The sequence below is a fragment of the Sebastes umbrosus genome, chromosome 14 (assembly GCF_015220745.1).
Source record: "Sebastes umbrosus isolate fSebUmb1 chromosome 14, fSebUmb1.pri, whole genome shotgun sequence".
NCBI lineage: Eukaryota > Metazoa > Chordata > Actinopteri > Perciformes > Sebastidae > Sebastes > Sebastes umbrosus.
Window position 1 is genome coordinate 23,677,403 of NC_051282.1, and position 19,857 is coordinate 23,697,259.

Here is a 19,857-nt window from a genome sequence, read left to right on the forward strand (position 1 = left end):
CTATTTTTAACTGAAAACAATTCACTTTCTAATCTCCAGGCCAAGACTGCTCCCTCATTGATGCCTGTGCCACGAGCCCCTGTGCCAACGGGGCCCGTTGTGCCAATTGGAATAACCACTACAACTGCTCCTGCCCACCTGGCTTCCAGGGAAAGAACTGCCGCAATGACATTGACGAGTGCCGCAAGCCTGGCGTGTGCCTCAACGGTGGCCTCTGCATCAACACCCATGGGTCCTTCCGCTGCCAGTGCCAACCTGGATACAGCGGGCGCACGTGTGAGGTGTCCACCCTGCCCTGTGCCCCATCCCAGTGCCTTAACGGGGGCACCTGTCGACAGACCAGCGACCATTCCTACGAGTGTGCTTGCCTACCAGGTAGAATAACTCTATATCAGCACACACACACTAAATCAGAGCGAGTGTGCAGACCTCGTTTTTTTTCCCAGGCTCTCAGCGCAGTGTTGCAGGCATACAGATTTTCCCAGCCTGATGACGTAGCTGTTAGTGCTCTTGCTGGGATTTACTCCTCTCTCCCAGGTCAACTTCCTGTCTGCTATTAATAGATGGGAGATGGGGTGGTGGGAGAGTTGAGGAGGCAGCCCGCCGTCACTCCACTCCACTCCACTCTGCTCTTTTCACAACAGAAGGAATTTACTTTATGGGCCTTCTGGTTTCCCACTGGGGAGCTGACAGGAAATGTCTCTTGCCAGACAGGAAGTCATTGAAACTGTGAGAGATTATAAAACAAGCAAACACTGCGGGGAGTGCGGGCCTCTGAAGCAGGCAGGAGTCACGGCTGTCGCTGGCATCGTGTGGGAACCATCATGAGAAGATGTAAACAATCAGACACCCCCTGAACCTTTTTACTGCCCACGTTGCCCCAATACTTCCTCTAGTGTGGGAAACATGACTCGAGGTCACGGGTAGAGATGCCTGGTGTCTGGAACAGGAACCACTGAATGTTTAATAAACTCTCAGATGGTGTACGTTACTGTGTCTGTGTATCATAACTCTTTTCTCTCTCCATCTGTCTCAGGGTTTGAGGGGCACAACTGTGAGAATAATGTGGACGACTGTCCAGGTCACAAGTGTATGAATGGAGGAATATGTGTGGATGGAGTAAACACCTACAACTGCCAGTGCCCACCAGAATGGACAGGTACAACTCTATTTACATCATATGTGAAATAAACTTTATATATATATATATATATATATCATGGTGAGTAGGTGTGAGCTAATATGTCATCTAATCACACCAGGGCAATACTGTGCTGAGGATGTCAACGAGTGTCTCATGCAACCAAACGCCTGCCATAATGGAGGCACTTGCTTCAACACCATCGGTGGTCACACCTGCGTCTGCGTTAACGGTTGGACCGGAGACGACTGCAGTGAGAACATCGACGACTGCGCCATAGCCGTTTGCTTCAACGGCGCCACCTGCCATGACCGCGTGGCGTCCTTCTTCTGCGAGTGCCCAGTTGGAAAGACGGGTAAGTGCGTTCGTCAAGTGACCTCTGTGCCCCTCTTAGTCCAGGCTGCAAAATATTTGACGTTGTGTGTTTTCTTTCTGTGCCGTCTCCACTATAGGTTTGCTGTGCCACCTTGACGATGCATGTGTGAGTAACCCCTGCAACGAGGGGGCAGTGTGCGACACCAACCCCCTTAACGGCCGCGCCATTTGCACCTGTCCTGCCGGCTTTGTAGGAGGCGCCTGCAACCAGGACATGGATGAGTGTTCGATTGGTAATTGCTATTTTTTTTTCTCAGTACTATGTTTATATAGACGAATCCACCGACCGCTTTGTGTGTTCCGCCATCTAGCGCCACTGCCATTACTGTGGTGGCAAGTTATAGTGACTGGTGACTTTCAGCCGACAGCGTCCGTGGTTGTTCGTAGTAATTTACGTAAATGGTTGGCGTAGATAATAAACACAGATGAGTATGTGTTTAAAATTGATTTAAGTAAAATTGAAGGCTTTTTTGAGGACACAGCTGCCGTCACTACGAGCTCAGGTTTTTCCCGAACTCCTAGACATCGTTGTCAAAAGTAACGTTAGATAGAAAGTAAAGGTAAAAGTAGAACATTTTACACTTCTTGGGACCATTTGCATTCAAATGCTCGCGTATTGTAGGGAGACGCCACCGCCATTTTGGCGACTTGTTTACTCCCCCTGATTTGTGTATACTGATCGTCAGCCTTCTCCCCGCAGGTGCCAACCCATGCGAGCATTTTGGAAAGTGTGTGAACACGGAGGGCTCCTTCCAGTGTCAGTGCGGCCGGGGATATGCCGGCCCGCGATGCGAGATTGACATCAACGAATGCCTATCCATGCCCTGCCAGAACGACGCCACTTGCCTGGACCGCATCGGAGAGTTCACCTGCATCTGCATGCCAGGTATTCAAGATGTATTTCAGCACAAAACAATACAGAACACTTCAATATTCAGCCAGATGTCCTCCACTTAGGACAGCCGCAGACCAATGGCAGAGTGGAACAACTTATTATTTAAATTTGCTGAAGCATCGTCTACAGTTCTGCCGTCCCCGACTGCCAGTGTAGACTGTTATGTAATGCATTCCCATTGATGCTGGGGGTATGGAGGCAGTGCTCCACTCTCTGTGCACTATACAGCCCAGACAGGGTATTAGTTTGGACTAAGTGATGGTTTGGACACTCAGTGACAAAAACACAGTGAAACTCTCACGCACAGTCCTACATGCATCCTGGGGTTTTGGGAACTATACAAATTAGAGCTGGGAGTCGGGTCTATAGGACTGTATGTGAGAGAGGGCGAGCAGTTAGGGGGAGGAGTGTGCTGTGAATACTAATGAGTGGTAGAGTGGTGGGAATGGAGCGGAACAATAGGGCCCCTCTGTGCTCCACTTTGCACCCCTCATACACAGAGAGGGAAAGAGGCCTTTTCCCAGAGCCTCTCCCCCTCCCCCTTCATTTCCAGAGACAGGCCCTTCCTCTTCACCCTCCTCATCATCAGCCAGCCTGGCAAAGCTTCATGTGGAGCTGCTGATTATTTCTGATTCCACGCTAGCCTCTCCCCCCAGCTCTCCGATGCACACTCTGTTTCACCTCAATGAAGGAACCCTCCGTAGTTTGCTAACGCAAAATGTATAACATGCATCTGGTGAATGGGACGCTGACCCAGGGAGGGGACAGTAGGGTGTGGTGATTTCAGGTCAGTAGAGTGAGTGGGAACACTGGGGATGCTCTGGGGATCTTTTATTCCGTCCTGTGGTTCAGCTGGGACCAGAAACTCTTGAGGCCCTCCCATGAGAGAAAAGTTTCCCACAGATCCTTTCCCCCCATCGCAAAGAGTACACACAATTACCGGCTTGATCTGACATACAAACCTGAACATAATGAAATCTGCTTTAACTGTAAAAACTTGTCTTCCAGGTTACATGGGGACTTACTGTGAGGTTGACGTAGATGACTGTGAGAGCAACCCATGTGTGAATGATGGCATCTGTCGGGACATGGTCAATGGTTTCACATGCACCTGCCAGCCAGGTAAGACTTTTCTATTCCCTGTGTTAATTTCCATCCCTGTTAACAACTCCAACTCAGTGACAGCAGCAGTATGAACCAAAGTTTAAATGTCCCCAGAACCAGAGGAGGGAGGGTCAGCCCGGCTACTTCTGGTGTTTAGAGAGCCACCACTCATATAAAAAGGCAGGCCCACAAGGCTGCCTATCCTCTCGTCCTGCCTGAACAAAGACACTATTGTGACCCCCGCTCCCCTCCTCTGAGGAATGTGGAAGGGACAGCAGTCTCCCTCATCCTGCCCTGGTGGCGGTGGGGAACAGCAGTCCTGCTAATGAGATTCTTTTCCAGGTCCTCAATTTACATCTGGGACAGACGTCCCCTCTCCACCCCCCATCTAGCTATTGAGCCGGTGGAGCTGATGCAGGAAGGGGACGGGGGGGTTCCCTAAAAGAGAAAACAATCCCACCGTCTCCTCTAACCCTCCCACCCCCTTCCTTTAGCAGCCCAAGCACCAACACACAGACCATCCTGACACTGTTAATCAACTGAGCAGTGTGCTACCAATGCACCAATTCACCCCTGTCTGGGCGCTGTGCCCACTGATTTCAAGCCTGCTCCGTTTCTCAAGCTTTCCAAGCCAGTAGATTTGAGATATTATTACTGTTGTTGTTATCTTTATTATTATTATTATTATTGTTATTTATTATTATTATTATTATTTTAAAGGTTCAATCCACCAAAATACTACTTTCTGTCCAAGTATTTAAAGTTTTAAAGGTTTATTCCAACAAAATACTACTTTATGTCTAACTAGTTAATTAATTTCAGCTTCCACCTTTGACAGTATTACAGTTTACCCTCCAGCTTTTCTAGCAACGTATTTCAGCTCGTAGCTTTTTTGGGGTCATGCAGTTCAGCTTTCAACTTTACCAGTTTTACAATCAGTTTTTCAGGAGTGCAGTGCTCTAAGATTTTCTGTATTTTCAACAAAGCTTTGTAATTAATTTCAGCTGTCAGCATTAATTCGCATTTTCAGCAGAAATGCATTTTGTAGTTATTATTGTTATTAATATTGTTGTTAAAATGAATCGTTTCTCAACACATTCTATATAATTTTATATACCACTGAGTCTACATTATAGTGTAGAGTAGGAGTTGTACGGACACCAAAATGTACCATAACCTGAAGTGAGCTGAAGCTCCATAAATGGGATTTTGTTGCCCAGATAGCAATATTCATTTATGTTCAGATCCAACTTATATTCACTAGATTGTAAGTCCCTCCTCGAAAACATTACCAAGGTCACAGGCTGTCCATTGCATTCTGCAGTGGTCATCTTAGCACTGGTCCAAGTGCACAGATGACACGTCCTTAACCAGTCGAGACGCTCTCAAGCCCAACCTTAGCCAGACGTCACTAACCTAGCCAAAGACCTCTGCCCTTCTAAGAAGAGACAGAACTGCCCTCTGACCTGAGCGTGGACCCTTCCACTGGACCTTCTTTCTGACCCTTCACCTCTGTGTTTGTATGTCCCAGGGTTTACTGGCACCATGTGTCAGATCGACATAGATGAGTGCGCCAGCACGCCATGCCAGAATGGAGCGAAATGCTACGACCGTCCCAATGGGTTCGAGTGCCGCTGTGCTGAAGGTAAGGGCTTCTGTACCTAATAGTTGTCTGTGAGTAGTTGTGAGAGAGTACGCAGCTCAAGATATCCTCCCAGGCAGAAGAGCAGATGAGCATTAACCACTTGTTGGGCTGTGTTTGGTCTTTGTTAAGTGTTCAGTGTTTTGGGGGGTCAGCGATTTCTCTGGATGTCTGCTGGCCAAGCAGACTGACTTGAGGCCCCTAATCCCCCTCTTTCCCTCGTCGGCTCTCAGGATCATGGGGTCACTGAGGACCAGCAGTTGCCAAGAAAGGAGCCTTGGTCATCACCCCGACATCTGTTCATCTGTTAAACCCCCCCCACACACACCACCTTATGCTGCATCTTCACTTTCATTCCTTCACATTCACACAGGTCCATGTTTGAAAACAAGCCGAGCAGATACAGTGAGCTACATTAAAGTTTGGCACAAAGGCTGCATGTATATGAGCTGACTGTGTGTATATACGTTGATATTTAATATGTTTGTTTGGACCTAAGGCTACGGAGGAGCCTGCTTCATTGTTTCAGTGGCCAGCTGCTTGGTATTCCCTGTGTTTGTGGGCCCCTTCTGTTGAGTGAAGTGGCCCTGTTTGACGTGGCGCAGTCTATTGTTCCCTCCGCCACTGAGAACAAAAGCAGGACTGGGAGGCCTGTGTAGGGCCCTTCTTTACTGCTTTGCCCAACTCAGCACTGCACTACACACATACCACACAAACCCAACACTTGCTTGCCCAACACACAGACACTGTCGACATGGAAACCACAGTAATCAGAGCCCCAAACTGTAGAAGCTTTTATAAAGAAAAAAATGGGAAACAGACAGAGGAAGTTCAACGAAATAACGAATGAATTGAGAAAAAAGGAGGAACGTTGGATGAAAATGGCCATTCAAGGAAAAACTGACCGCTAAACAGCTTTTATTCAGAAAAATCAAAGCAGATAAATATCATCAATCTCATTTATACTTTTTTTCTCCTCTTTAGGTTATGAAGGGACACTCTGCGAGAGTAATATCAACAACTGTCAGCCCGACCCATGCCACCACGGTACTTGCGTCGATGGCATTGCCAGCTACTCCTGTAATTGTGACGCCGGCTACACCGGCTATCGCTGTGAGAACCAGCTCAATGAGTGCCACAGCAACCCGTGTCAGAATGGAGGCAAGTGTGTGGACCTGGTCAACAAGTACATCTGCCAGTGCCAACATGGAACCTCAGGTAAGAGGAATAACTCCGAAATCACAGTCAGACGTTGTTAATTCCAACCTTTGAATTGACTATTTAAGAAAATAAAAGCTAGCCAACATTTACTGCAAATTTACTGCAACTGTAGGCTAAATCATGTTGTATGCTCACACATCTGCAAATGATGTTGCTGTTGAGGGTGATAACAACAATATGGAATAGATGCATCATAATATCGTATCATTTCATTTACATTTTTCTGTACAGAAGCATATTCCTTGCCATTGTTAAAATGCCTAATGTAAAAAATGTCTTTGTCAACACAGGGACAAACTGTGAAATAAACTTTGACGATTGTGCCAGTAACCCATGTGACTATGGCCTCTGCAAAGATGGCATCAACCGCTACGACTGTGTTTGCAAACCTGGCTTCACCGGTAAGACCCTCTGAAAAATGAGAGCACAAATTTGAGATAAAAAATCAATTCTCTTTAGAAATGTTGACAAACACACTTCTGATTGTGTCTCTGCCAGGTTCCAAGTGCAACGTGGAGATAGACGAGTGTGCGTCTGGCCCCTGTAGAAACGGGGGGACATGTGTGGATGAAGAGAATGGATTTCACTGCCAGTGTCCTGAGGGCTTTAAGCCCCCTTACTGTTACTCCCAGGTGGACGAGTGTGGCAGCAGCCCGTGTGTTCATGGCTCATGCAGGGATGACATCAACGGGTAGGAACTGTTACAGACTTTGTCACAGTTTTAAAGTGGCATCACATCTGATATATATGCATAAGATAGCAAGCTTGTTGCTCATCCTACAAGTTTCAACTTGGTATCTTTTGGATAAATGACTGTACTCCTGTATTTCCAGTTACCGCTGTGACTGTGAGCCCGGATGGGTTGGGAAGAACTGCGACCTGGACAGGAATGACTGTTTGCCGAGTCCCTGCCAGAATGCTGGCACGTGCATCGACCAGCTCAATGGCTTCACCTGCAAGTGTCGCCAAGGCTTCAGAGGTAAGAGGGTGGTCATGGTGGCACAACACACAGTAACCGCTGAAGTCATCAACATATGGAGTCATAACTGAGTTGCTTAAAGACATCTTTTAGTCTAAAAGATTCCCACCAAGTCCTCCATCATTTTCCTCCTCCTGAATGACAATCGTCTACCTCCCCCTAGTGGTGTATTAAAAATGTGCAGATACATTCACCACCAACCACATACTACACTAGCAGTACGTACTGATTTGGCCAAAATGTAGCATGTAGTATGCAGTATGCAAACAAAAACAAAATCTACAGTATGCCAAAAATACTCCTGTATGCATCAGACCAGTCTACTTCACCTACTGTATCCCACAATGCAAAGCGTTGGAACGATACAGTCTATGGTTACAACAACAGTGGCCAAAAACTGGATGTTTTTTACAATTTTCATGTGCTAATTCATCACTAAATTCACAAAAATCATAGCTGAATAAGTTGTATTTTTTGTTAATATTGCAGTGGTATGAGTTCGTTTTTTTGTCCAGTGCTTTAAGAGCTTGTTTAAAGATTAAAGCCTGGCCTAATATACTTAAAAAAAATCGATTTAACAGTTTCATTCTGCATACTACTGTAGTGTGGTTTCCAATACAGTCTCAGGCCCATCAAAATTCAGTTCTGTGATATGTGTTTAATGTCTTCTCTGCCCCTCCAACAGGTAACCTCTGCCAGGTGAACATCAACGAATGTTCGTCCAGTCCCTGTCTGAACAAGGGCACTTGTGTGGACGGTGTGGCGAGTTTCACCTGTCTGTGTGAGCTTCCGTACAGTGGACCCACTTGTGCTGAGGTCCTCACCCCTTGTTCCCCTAACCCCTGTGCCAACCATGCCCTCTGCACACACACACCAGACTACTTGGGCTATCAGTGTAACTGCCAGCAAGGTTGGCAAGGTAAGCCAATTTTGTACTAACCATCTTACCACTTCCTCGTGTATTGTGAAATAATCTGTCTTTTGATGTTGAGTTAAACCTTATTGTACCTTTCTGTTCTTCAGGTCAATTGTGTAACGTGGATGTAAACGAATGCATCTCAAACCCCTGCAAGAACCGTGGGACCTGCACCAACATGCTTGGAGGCTTTGTGTGCTCCTGCAGAGCTGGATTCACTGGGCTGACGTGTGAAACGGACTTCAATGACTGTTCTCCTAGTGAGTGGCCATGTAAAACATAGCGTTCTGAATTACTATAATTGTCTGTTGCTGTTGAACACAATACCAGGTCCGTGCATATTGTTCTTGACCAAGGTCGTCCTCTCTTTTTGTGCCGTCAGATCCGTGCCTAAGTGGAGGTTCCTGCACAGACGGTGTGAACTCCTTCCACTGTAGCTGCCTGGCGGGCTTCACCGGGCCCCGCTGTGCTTTAGAGATCAATGAATGCCAGAGTACGCCCTGCAAAAATGGAGGCGCATGCACAGACTATGTCAACTCCTACACCTGCACCTGCAGGCCTGGCTTTACCGGCATCCACTGCGAAACCAACATCCCTGATTGCACTGAAAGGTGAGTGTTTGAGTCATGGAGATATCTCCCGTTGTACTTTATCAACCTACTCATATACTGAACTACTGAATGTGACAATAATTATCTTCACTCGTGTCCACAGCTCTTGCTTCAATGGAGGGACGTGCACAGATAAAATCAACGGCTATTCCTGTACCTGCCGCTCAGGCTTCACTGGCTCCCACTGCCAATACGAGGTCAACGAGTGCGACTCCCAGCCCTGCCTCAATGGAGGCATCTGTCAAGACGCCCTGGAGTCCTTCCGTTGCTCCTGCCCCAAGGGCTACACCGGCAACCGATGCCAGGTACACACACACTCACGGACGCTTCTTGAAAAGCCCTTGTGTCTTCATGACTTTATGTTTTTAAACCAACAAATGCTGAGATTTCTTTCCATTTGCCTACCCAGACACCAGTCGACTGGTGCAGACGCTCATCTGCCTGCCAAAACGGAGGACGCTGTCGCCAAAAAGATGCTTCCTTCATCTGTGACTGTACTAACGGCTGGTCTGGACGTTACTGTGACATTTCCAGAGTCTCTTGTGAGACAGCTGCTCGCCATAGAGGTATGTGGGGTGTTATATGACATGTAACCTCTCCGTCTGTGTTTGTGTTGTAACTGAGCACTTTAAGTTACATTTTCTTCCAAAATCAGGGCTCCAGACGGATGAGCTATGCCACCACGGTGGTCACTGTGTCAACACCGGGAATGCCCACTATTGTAAATGTCCCGCCGACTACACTGGAAGCTACTGTGAAAGCCAAGTGGACCACTGTGAAGACAAACCCTGCCGCAATGGCGCCACCTGCAGGGGATATGTGGGAGGGTACCAGTGTGATGTGAGTACATTGCTTTGTGCTTCTCTGTCAGATTTCAGCAAAGTCGGTATTCACACAGTGCTTCGTCACAATTGTGGAAAGATAATGTAATTGTCATCTGCGTGTCGTTACAGTGTATGCCAGGTTTCACTGGACAGAACTGCGAGATAGAGATCAACGAGTGCCAGTCACATCCCTGCCAGAACGGAGGCACTTGCATTGATCTGGTGGGACATTACATCTGCTCCTGCCCCCCTGGCACACTGGGTATGCAAGCACATATTCAACAGAAACCTATGTTTATTACTAAAGAGATTATCCTATGTGCGAATAAAATAATAATCCTCTCTTTTTAAAGGTGTTCTCTGTGAGATCAATGAAGACGACTGTGCCCCGCCTCTGAGGCTGCGCAGTGCTCCTCCCAAGTGCCTGAACAACGGCACCTGTGTGGACAGAGTGGGTGGATACCGCTGCAATTGTCCCCCTGGATTCACAGGAGAACGATGCGAGGGAGATATAAATGAGTGTCTCTCCAGCCCCTGCAGTCCCTCCAACAGTCTCGACTGCATCCAGTTGCCCAATGACTACCTATGTGTGTGCAAGCCTGGCTTCACCGGCCGGAGGTGTCAGAGCAGGTTCAGTGTGTGCGAGTCTCAGCCGTGCCAGAGCGGAGGAGTCTGCTCTGTATCTAGCAGCTCTGGACTGGGATACACCTGCACGTGTCAGCTTGTAAGTGTACATTCACATTTATATACCCAATTTGATTGTGTGCATTATGGCTTTTGTTATTTGTGTATTGAAAGTTCACAATCTAAGTGCATAAATCATGTTTATCTTTAGGGTTATGCCGGCCCCAATTGTGAAAGAAGCATGTCCTGTCGAGAGCTGTCCTGCTACAATGGAGGCAGCTGTGCTCTTACCACGAGGGGGGCGCGTTGCACCTGCCCGCAAGGTTATGGTGGGCCCCAGTGTCAGCATCGCACTAACGAAGGTTGCTCCTCCCAGCCCTGCCGGAACGGAGGATTGTGCACTGAAGAGACCAGCTTCCCGTTCTTCCACTGCCAGTGTCCCAGTGGCTGGACGGGCAAACGGTGCGAGCAGAGCAGCAGAACCCTTACGCCTCCAACACCCTCGTGCCCTCTGGCAGACTGTCATGGCAAAGCCGATGACGGTGTTTGCGACAAGGAATGCAACACATTCGAGTGTCGCTGGGACGGCGGGGACTGCTCTCTAGCGGTGAACCCCTGGTCCCGTTGTGAAGACTGCTGGCGTGTCTTCAACAACAGCCAGTGTGATGAGCGCTGCAACAACGTCAACTGTCTGTACGACAACTTTGACTGCAAAAGCAAGGAGAAAGTTTGCAAGTGAGTTCACTTTTACAGTCATTTTTTTTCCTGTACTGATCTGAGAAAACATGAACTGACCATTCTGTTTGTGTCATCTCCAGTCCAATATATGAAGCCTACTGTATAGACCACTACGCTGATGGAAAGTGTGACCAGGGCTGCAACACAGAGGAGTGTGGCTGGGACGGCTTGGACTGCGCAAAGGCGGTCCCTGAAAACATTGCTGATGGGGTCTTGGTTTTGGTAGTCCTATTGCCTCCAGAGGAGCTCCTCCGCACCAGCACAGCTTTTTTGCAGAAATTGGGTGCTATCCTACACACCACACTGCGCTTCCGACTGGACAACAATGGAGAATTCATGATCCGCCCGTACACCCGCCGAGAGGCACGGCGAGAGGCACGCCTCAAGCGGGAGCTGCAGCCTCAAGAGGAGGTCATCGGGTCAGTCAGGCATACAGTAAACATAAAAGTCTTTCCTGTAGATTGTACATTACACTAAACACCTGCTCTCTGCTGTTCTTATAGATCCAAAGTGTACCTGGAAATAGACAACCGTCTGTGCACTCAGGGCTTTGAGGACTGTTTCCCTTCAGCCTACAGCGCTGCAGACTACCTGGGAGCCCTGTCAGCTGTAGAGATGCTCCGCTTCCCTTACCCCCTCAAAGAAGCCCGTGGTGAGTAGGGTTACTTAAAGAACACAAAACAAACTTGTAAGACTAATGAGGCACACGTGTTTGATTACTACTTTGACTTCCCACCACAGGTGAAGAGATGGTGCCTACTGCTGACGACCAATGGGTCAAGCTGATGCTGGTGGGGATAGCTTCTCTTTTCCTGTTGGTCATCCTCGTGATAGGCATGTTGATCGCTCGTAGAAAGAGAGAACACAGCACCCTCTGGTTCCCCGAGGGCTTCTTCCTCAAGAAGGAACCCAGCAGCAACAAGAACCGCAGGGAACCCGTGGGCCAGGACGCTCTGGGAATGAAGTAAGTTATCTGTTAACGCTAATGATGTAGTTGGGACTGAATTGCTTTAGCAATAATATTTGGAATTACTTTAGGAGTTTGTTTTGACATCATTTCACATATTCATCTGTAAATAGACACATGCCAAAAACCGTGGAGGAATCTCTCCTTGGAGATCACAGTGACCAGTGGATGGACTCAGACTGCCCAGAGCCAAAGAGGATCAAGGTCAGTTACACAACTTCTTTACATTTATAATAGGGCTGTCAAAGCTAACGCAATAATAACGTGTTAACGCAAATTTGTTTTAACGCCACTAATTTCTTTTTGCATTAACGCAACTTGCGTTTTTTTTGGTTGTAGCGGGCCTAAATAACGCTCCAAACTTGCGCTTCATTTTGGCAAGGAAAAACTGCCATGGCCATATTCAAAGGGGTCCGTTGACCTCTGACCTTAAGATATGTGAATGAAAATGGGTTATATTGGTACCCACGAGTCTCCCCTTTACAGACATGCCCACTTTTTTGATAATCACATGCAGTTTTGGGCAAGTCATAGACAAGTCAGCACACTGACACACTGACAGCTGTTATTGCCTGATTTGTCATTGTTTTGTGTTGTTTATTGATTTCCATTTATAAATATATACATACATTTGTATAAAGCAGCACATTTGCCCACTCCCATGTTGATAAGAGTATTAAATACTTGACGAATCTCCTTTTAAGGTACATTTTGAACAGATAAAAAACTTGCGATTAAATATTTGAATGAATTGACAGCCCTAATTTATAAATGTTCCGAATCAGTTTACATATAAGCACAAGAGTGTGCATGTAAATTTGACAACAGCATATCAGCTTGTATGTAAGCCTGCAGTAAGTAACGAAATAGTTTTCTCCTTCAGGTTGAGGAGCCGAGTATGCTCTCAGACAGTGAAGATGCGGTGGACAGCAGGCAGTGGACGCAGCATCACCTCGCAGCCGCAGACATCCGTGTGCCTCCCACCATGGCACTCACGCCACCCCAAGGAGAGTTTGAAAGCGACTGCATGGATGTTAATGTCCGAGGCCCAGGTTGGTAGTGAGATAGTCTAAGTTTTAAGATTGGAACTGTGATAAGCACTTTTATACTTTCCTCGTATCATCTGCTATGTTGAGCTCTTGAGTAGACATAAACTCACCCATGCCTGTTTTCATCTCTCTACCAGATGGTTTCACACCTCTCATGCTGGCATCATTCTGTGGAGGCGGCTTAGAGCCTGAGATAACAGAGGAGGAGGAGAGCGAGGAGTGCTCAGCCAACATCATCTCTGACCTAATCTACCAGGGAGCGTCCCTCGCTGCCCAAACAGACCGCACTGGTGAGACGGCGCTCCACCTGGCTGCTCGCTACGCTCGCGCTGATGCAGCTAAGAGGCTGCTGGATGCCGGGGCAGACGCCAACGCTCAGGATAACACAGGACGTTCACCGCTACATGCTGCAGTGGCTGCAGATGCACAGGGCGTCTTCCAGGTAAACAAACATCAACTTGCCTTTGACCCTTTGAACTCTGCAATAGAAATGATCCACCAGTGCCTACATTGGTAGTTTTTGCTTATTATGATGTCATTTCTCTTCAAGTCCCTCATATCTGTACAACCTAATTTAAAAGGTTATGTAAGTCAATAAACCATAATAATTGACAAAAGTATTTTGTCATAAATTAAAAAAATTAAAATATCGGACATGTTTTCACATAAAATGTTACTAAATAAAAACACAATCCAAAAAATTTCTAACTGTAGAAACATGATCAAAATATTTCTTGACACTCCATAAGTTATTTGAACTATGCAAATTTTTTAGTTTTTGAGATATGTAAATTTTCATGGGTAGATTGAGTGCAAAGGCAATTTGATAGTTTTGTTAAATTTCACACGTAACGTAACGTAATGACGAGCGTCATCACGAAAGACAGAAGCTTTCCGCTGCTAAAAGAATGACTAATCTAGCTATTATGGTTTAAATGATTTAAACAGGATCATGCAAACAACGATCAGACACGGGAGGTCCATTTTTAAAGGGTTAACTTGCATGTACTGTATAAATCCTAATGTTGAACCCAATCTTTTCCATCCTCCTAGATTCTGATCCGAAATCGGGCTACAGATCTTGACTCCCGTATGTATGACGGCTCCACGGCGCTGATCCTGGCAGCACGGCTGGCAGTAGAGGGCATGGTAGAGGAGCTCATCACTTGTCATGCTGATGTCAATGCAGTAGATGAACTGGGTAAGTGTGTGTGCACATGTTCCTGTTTTGTGATAATATTCACTGGAACCACAGATGTGTAATCTCATTGTTTTGTCTTCTCTTTTAGGTAAGTCGTCCTTGCACTGGGCTGCTGCCGTTAACAACGTGGAGGCCACTGTTGCCCTGCTGAAGAATAGCGCAAACAAAGACATGCAAGATCTCAAGGTATGACCTCCACTTACACTTTTGCATCAGCGTGGCTTCAATAGAGATATGTTTGTATCTAAGACTGTTTGTTTTGTTGCTTTCTCTTCAGGAGGAGACCCCTCTGTTCCTCGCAGCCCGCGAGGGCAGCTGTGAGGCTGTGAAGGTGCTGCTGGCTCACTTTGCAAACCGAGAGATCACAGACCATATGGACAGGTTGCCGAGGGACATTGCTCAGGAGCGCATGCACCACGACATCGTGCAGCTCCTTGATGAGTACAACACAGTAAGGAGTCCCCAGGGCCACGGCGGGCCTGGACACCACCTTTCTGGGGTACACAGTCTGTCTCCTCTCATGTGCCCTCCCAGCGCCTTCCTGTCCAGTCTGAAGAACACCCCACAGGGCAAGAAAAACCGGCGGCCTGGAGCCAAGGGTTCCAGCCTGGGAGGCCAACACGCCGTCAGTCTGAAAGAGTCAGTCAAGGCCCGTAATAAGAAGCTGACCTTGGACATGCAGAGTGCCTTACTGGAGAGCTCAGTTACCCTGTCCCCAGTCGACTCACTGGACTCACCCCACGGGGGAGCCAGCAATGCTGGCTACATGACCAACCCCACTTCCCCTGTGGCCATGCAGTCACCACTCTACCACTCCTCCATGTCTGTCCCAAACACCCCGATGGTTCACAGTAGCATGTTGGAAGGAGGTGGCCCCTTTGCTGTGTCTCTAGCCCAACTCAATGACCTGGGAGCTGCAGGAATGTCCTTGCAGGGACGCGTCATGGCTTCAGACGTCAACCATGGCTACGTGCTGAGCGCAGGCCAGATGGGGCTCAACATGGGCTTGGTCAGCCCTGTCAGCGTGCCCTTTGACTGGCACAGCCGGATGGCCGCCTCCCAGTGTGGTCAGCAGGTGGTGAATCTTGTGCAGAGTAGCCAGCCGGGCATGCACCCCCAGAGCCCAGCCATGCAGCAGCAGCAGCAGAACATGCTGATGCACCAGCAGCTCTACCGTAACGCCATGCTGCAGCCCACGCCTGTTACCTCCACGCCCACCATCAGCCCAGTCAAGCTGCCCTCCATCGCTGAGCAGCAGCAGCAACAACAGCAGCAGCAGCAGCAGCAGCTCATGAACCACACCATCGCCAACCAGCAGAGCATGGCCCGCATGAGCACCTCCACCCCACCGACACCCCAGACCTCCCAGCCCCCGCCATCCTTCTTCCAGCAGCAGCAGCAGCAGCAGATGCCTCAGCAACCCTCTCAGCCCCAGCCTCCCGCTCAGCCGCCACAGGCAGCCACGCCAGCAGCCCAGCCTCCTCAGGCTCTGCCCTCCCAGCCCAGCGGCAGCACTGCAGGGACGGAGGATTACCCGACCCCTCCCTCTCAGCACAGCTACTCATCCGCACTAGATGCCACGCCCAAGCATTACCTCCATTTGCCCAGTGAGCACCCTTACCTGACCCCCTCCCCAGAGTCTCCGGAGCCCTGGTCCAGCCCGTCTCCTCACTGCGTCTCCGACTGGTCAGATTCCACACCCAGCCCAGCAGTTGCTGGCCCTGCCCAGACCCAAATTACTCAAATCCCAGAGGCCAATGGCAAGATGCAGGTGTTTGCGTGAAGATCTCACGGCCCCTGCTTGAAAAGGGACCTGGGGTAAAAGAATTTGTGGACTGGCTCTTGTGGCCCGTCTGTTTATATGTGTCAGCCTGTTTCCAAGATTTTCATTGGATTTGGATTGACTATGATTATCACGAGGACCGTCTGCTAGTGATTTCTGCAGAGAAAAAAAAGTAAAGGGAAATGTGTGTTGTCTGAAAAAACAGCAGACAATTTAATGAAGTAATTCTGTCACAGATGGACTTGTTTTTTATTATAAAAAAAAGTATATGAAGAAAACCAAGTCTTTCATTTCAAAGACTTAGGGATACTCTCCTGGAAACTAACATTTAAAAAGTAGATAAGAGAAAAAAAGTAAAATGTTGAAGGGAATTCATTTATTTTTATTTATTGTTTTTATCTCTCTGAATTGTTTTTTTTAGGTGTTTTCACCCTCTTTCTGTCCTAGCTTCTCACATAATGTGCCACCCCCTCCTATTTTATACGGACCGCCTACATTTCTATTTAGCCAGTGTGGAATATAAGGAATATAATTCATCATTCAGACCAGTGAACAGACAGAAAGAGGACTTTTCACCTCTCTTGACTGATATTTATTTAGGCCAACGACAACTGGTAAAGATGAGAAACTGGTTCTAGCAGATATATATTAAGAGTTGCTCAGCAGTAGTGATATGTCCTGATTTGATTGAATTGTGGTTATTGATTACTTTCCATATGAGTATTATGAATAAGAATGTAGATGAGTGTCTCTGAAGCACTTCAAGTGACCAGCCTCGAAGGGCAAGTGTGGGTCAAATACAACATTTAACTGCAATGGATATTTATAATATATGGGTGGCATTTAATCCATGGTAATTTGTTTTATAAACTTTCAAATGATATCAGCAGAGTACAGGTTTAGGTGTAATGCTCCCATTTCAACTGTATTTTCTACAGGACTCTGACCTCCAGTACTGTCAGCCCTGACTCCTGTAAAATCAGCCTCTCACTGCCCTTTTTAGTTATGTTATTTTTTTGTTTGTTCCATTTGTTTTATACTCTGTATATTTGTGAAAACCATGGATATCTTTTTTTTTTTTTTTAACATCACTTTCGGATGTACTAAGCTATGCTTATCAGCTGCTATTTTATATCACTCTTCCCTGCAAACATTCCTCCATTTTGCCTGTCTTGTTGAGTCTGGATGCTGTGCCTTCCAGTAGCATCTAAAGCCAAGTTCACACTACACGACTTTCAAAGTCGTCAGATCGCTGTACTGTTCACACTACACAACTCGCTGTCTTGTAATCGGGAGTCTTTAAGTCGTCGTGGTTTTCACACTACATGACTGACCGGCGACAGAGGGGTAACAAACTACAAGATCTTTCACCGGGAGGGATCCCCGTTGAGGTCTCCAAACAAATTTTTGTCACGAAAAATACACACGAGAAACACACGGTAAATGATGTGACACATTGCTAGTGGTGCTACGGTTCAACAAGCCCACGGTTCAGTTTGTATTACGTTTTTTGTGTTTCGGTTCAGTTTGTTGTGCACATCAAGGAGAAGAAAAACAACCACTTCTAATGTTATTGAACTCCAAAATATATAAATAAATAGATTTATTGATTGATTGATAATAATTAACGATATTTCCATATTATAAGATGGTCAAGTAGGCCTACGTTCAGATAATTGTCTCTTCTTTGTCTCGGGCACCTCATCATATAATTGGCAGGTCTGTATTTAATAGTGGTGCAACGGTTCAACAAGCCCGCAGTTCGGTTTGTACAGTCATGGAACGGTTAATTTTTTAAACCTGTTCACAAAATAGACATTGGTTTCCACACTCTTTTTTTTACTATTTATTCCTCTAGGTGCAACAACAACTTTGCTCTGTGTTGCAAATGCAACACATGTATTAAGTTCCTGTTGTTGCAGGCGACCCCTCCTCGCCCATGTTTCCCCTTAACCCATGTCTTGCGCTCTTATTGGCTGGAGCTTGTGGCCGGAGTCCCATCGGCATCGGCGAGCGTCTTTGAGCAGTTCGAACGCCGATGTGTGAGCGGCGTGCCGATTTGCCTCTGATTTGGGGCTTTTGTCGGGGAGCGGAAAATCGGGGCTAAAGTCGTGTAGTGTGAACTAACTATATAACACCGAGTCAAACCAGATGACAGACAGGCAGAAGTTTAATTTGTCCACATCGTGTCCTTCGCTGGACTAAACGGAACCATTCCTGGACTATCTGTTGCAGTTGAGGTCTCGTCGAACACTCGTCTCTGGTGTGGTGGAGTCAGTCGTGGTCAGTGTGTGAGGGTGTGGCTGCTGGGCTGTGCGACTGCTTATGCCCTGTCACTCCTCAGGGAGGTGTTTTATGGCATGCAGCGGGACGGTTCCCCTGCATCTACAGTAGCTCCCAGTCCAGGCGCAGCGGAGATGCATCTTAAGATGACTGTTAGAAGACACTGAAGGAACGAACACTACTATGTAGTGCTGCACCCTTAGAACTTTTTACAAAATCCTGAGATGACACTCCCAGTCATCCAGCTAACACCGTGTTTAATGTCTGACCAACCGCCACGTGACCTGAGTGTTTTAGGATAGAGGTCATCCTCTCCTTAACCTGCTGTGGACATTTCAGCATAAAGTCAATTGATAATAGTAGCATTTTGAGAAAGTAACCGTCATCATGAACAGAAATTAGTGGGCCACCACTCCTAGCTACTACTTCTGTGGTGTCCTAACGCTGCCCCTAGTTGTGTCATAGAGTTTATCTTTCATTCCTTGTTTTATCCTGTTCACTATAGACTCAGCTACCTGGGGAAACATGTTGTTGTTCACAGTCCAGTTCACATTTTACTTACTGTTGTTTTTTTTATTTTTATATATAACTGGTCTTTCAGTTTCCCTACCAGGTCGCACTAAGTGTTTTGTACATTTCAACCTCCCAACTTCTGTTTGTAAATATGTTTGTTCTGGGTAGATCTTTGCTTGAGAAGTCTTATGTTTCTGAAATGATTGTTATGTACTAAAAAGGACAAAAATAAAATGTACTTCATTTAGCATTATTTGAAGCTGAGGCTGTGACTGATATTTCATTGGTCTTGTGTTATTAGAACAGTCATAGATATTTTCTATCATTAATTTCTATACTTGTTTAAAAGTAGTTCAAAATCATTGTACATAAAACCTTTCCACGGTTTTTCTTTCTACAGTCAAAAGTTGTAAAGTTACTTATAATAAAAACTGTAGGGAACTACATTTCTGTGTCCTGGTTTTCAGTGATTGTTTCATATTTTAAAGGAGGATGTTCATTAATCCAGGTCCTCAAAATCATAAAACTGAAAATACAGTTACCTGAGATGAATTATTCAACAGTTTTATAGTCTGAAATGTTACTTTTTCTGTCAAATACACCAGCCCCACAATAAATCCTGTCTTTGGGACTCATGTTTAATATTACATTATTGATTTTTTAAATCAACGATTGTAGTATTGGACTGCATTATATTCAATATTTCAATGCACATCAACACAAGCTGCAGCATAAAAAATGCCGCTACAATGAACACCTATCTGATCTCTCTGCATCAGCAAAGTTACATTATAAGCTTCACAAAGGTAGTACTAGTTGCAGGTTGGGCTGTCAAAGTTAACTGGATAATAACGTGTTAACGCAAATGTGTTTAAACAGCACTAATTACTTTAACGCATAAACTTGCGATTTTTGGGTTGTAGTGGGCTCAGTTTTAAAGCTAAAGTGAAGATACTGGCATCATATGAAACTAGAAAACTAATTCACTGGT

The 19,857-nt window shown here is 46.5% G+C and overlaps 1 protein-coding gene across 1 annotated transcript in view; it reads left to right on the forward strand.

Moving 5' to 3' along the window:
• The window catches only part of notch3 (notch receptor 3), a 32,323-nt gene extending 13,011 nt beyond the window's left edge, over window positions 1-19,312 (forward strand). Inside the window, exons 4-32 of the mRNA XM_037791932.1 lie at window positions 40-375; window positions 1,037-1,159; window positions 1,263-1,496; window positions 1,594-1,749; window positions 2,217-2,402; window positions 3,420-3,533; window positions 5,047-5,160; window positions 6,142-6,375; window positions 6,669-6,779; window positions 6,877-7,069; window positions 7,212-7,357; window positions 8,043-8,276; window positions 8,381-8,533; window positions 8,656-8,884; window positions 8,988-9,189; window positions 9,294-9,450; window positions 9,540-9,724; window positions 9,838-9,970; window positions 10,062-10,432; window positions 10,544-11,067; window positions 11,151-11,489; window positions 11,574-11,722; window positions 11,812-12,034; window positions 12,151-12,241; window positions 12,921-13,089; window positions 13,224-13,528; window positions 14,140-14,287; window positions 14,376-14,473; window positions 14,565-19,312. Of these exons, the coding sequence (XP_037647860.1) occupies window positions 40-375; window positions 1,037-1,159; window positions 1,263-1,496; window positions 1,594-1,749; window positions 2,217-2,402; window positions 3,420-3,533; window positions 5,047-5,160; window positions 6,142-6,375; window positions 6,669-6,779; window positions 6,877-7,069; window positions 7,212-7,357; window positions 8,043-8,276; window positions 8,381-8,533; window positions 8,656-8,884; window positions 8,988-9,189; window positions 9,294-9,450; window positions 9,540-9,724; window positions 9,838-9,970; window positions 10,062-10,432; window positions 10,544-11,067; window positions 11,151-11,489; window positions 11,574-11,722; window positions 11,812-12,034; window positions 12,151-12,241; window positions 12,921-13,089; window positions 13,224-13,528; window positions 14,140-14,287; window positions 14,376-14,473; window positions 14,565-16,070 (7,163 nt within the window). The 3' untranslated portion in view covers window positions 16,071-19,312. The remainder of the gene's footprint in view (window positions 1-39; window positions 376-1,036; window positions 1,160-1,262; window positions 1,497-1,593; window positions 1,750-2,216; window positions 2,403-3,419; window positions 3,534-5,046; window positions 5,161-6,141; window positions 6,376-6,668; window positions 6,780-6,876; window positions 7,070-7,211; window positions 7,358-8,042; window positions 8,277-8,380; window positions 8,534-8,655; window positions 8,885-8,987; window positions 9,190-9,293; window positions 9,451-9,539; window positions 9,725-9,837; window positions 9,971-10,061; window positions 10,433-10,543; window positions 11,068-11,150; window positions 11,490-11,573; window positions 11,723-11,811; window positions 12,035-12,150; window positions 12,242-12,920; window positions 13,090-13,223; window positions 13,529-14,139; window positions 14,288-14,375; window positions 14,474-14,564) is intronic.
• The last annotated feature ends 545 nt before the right edge of the window (window positions 19,313-19,857 follow it).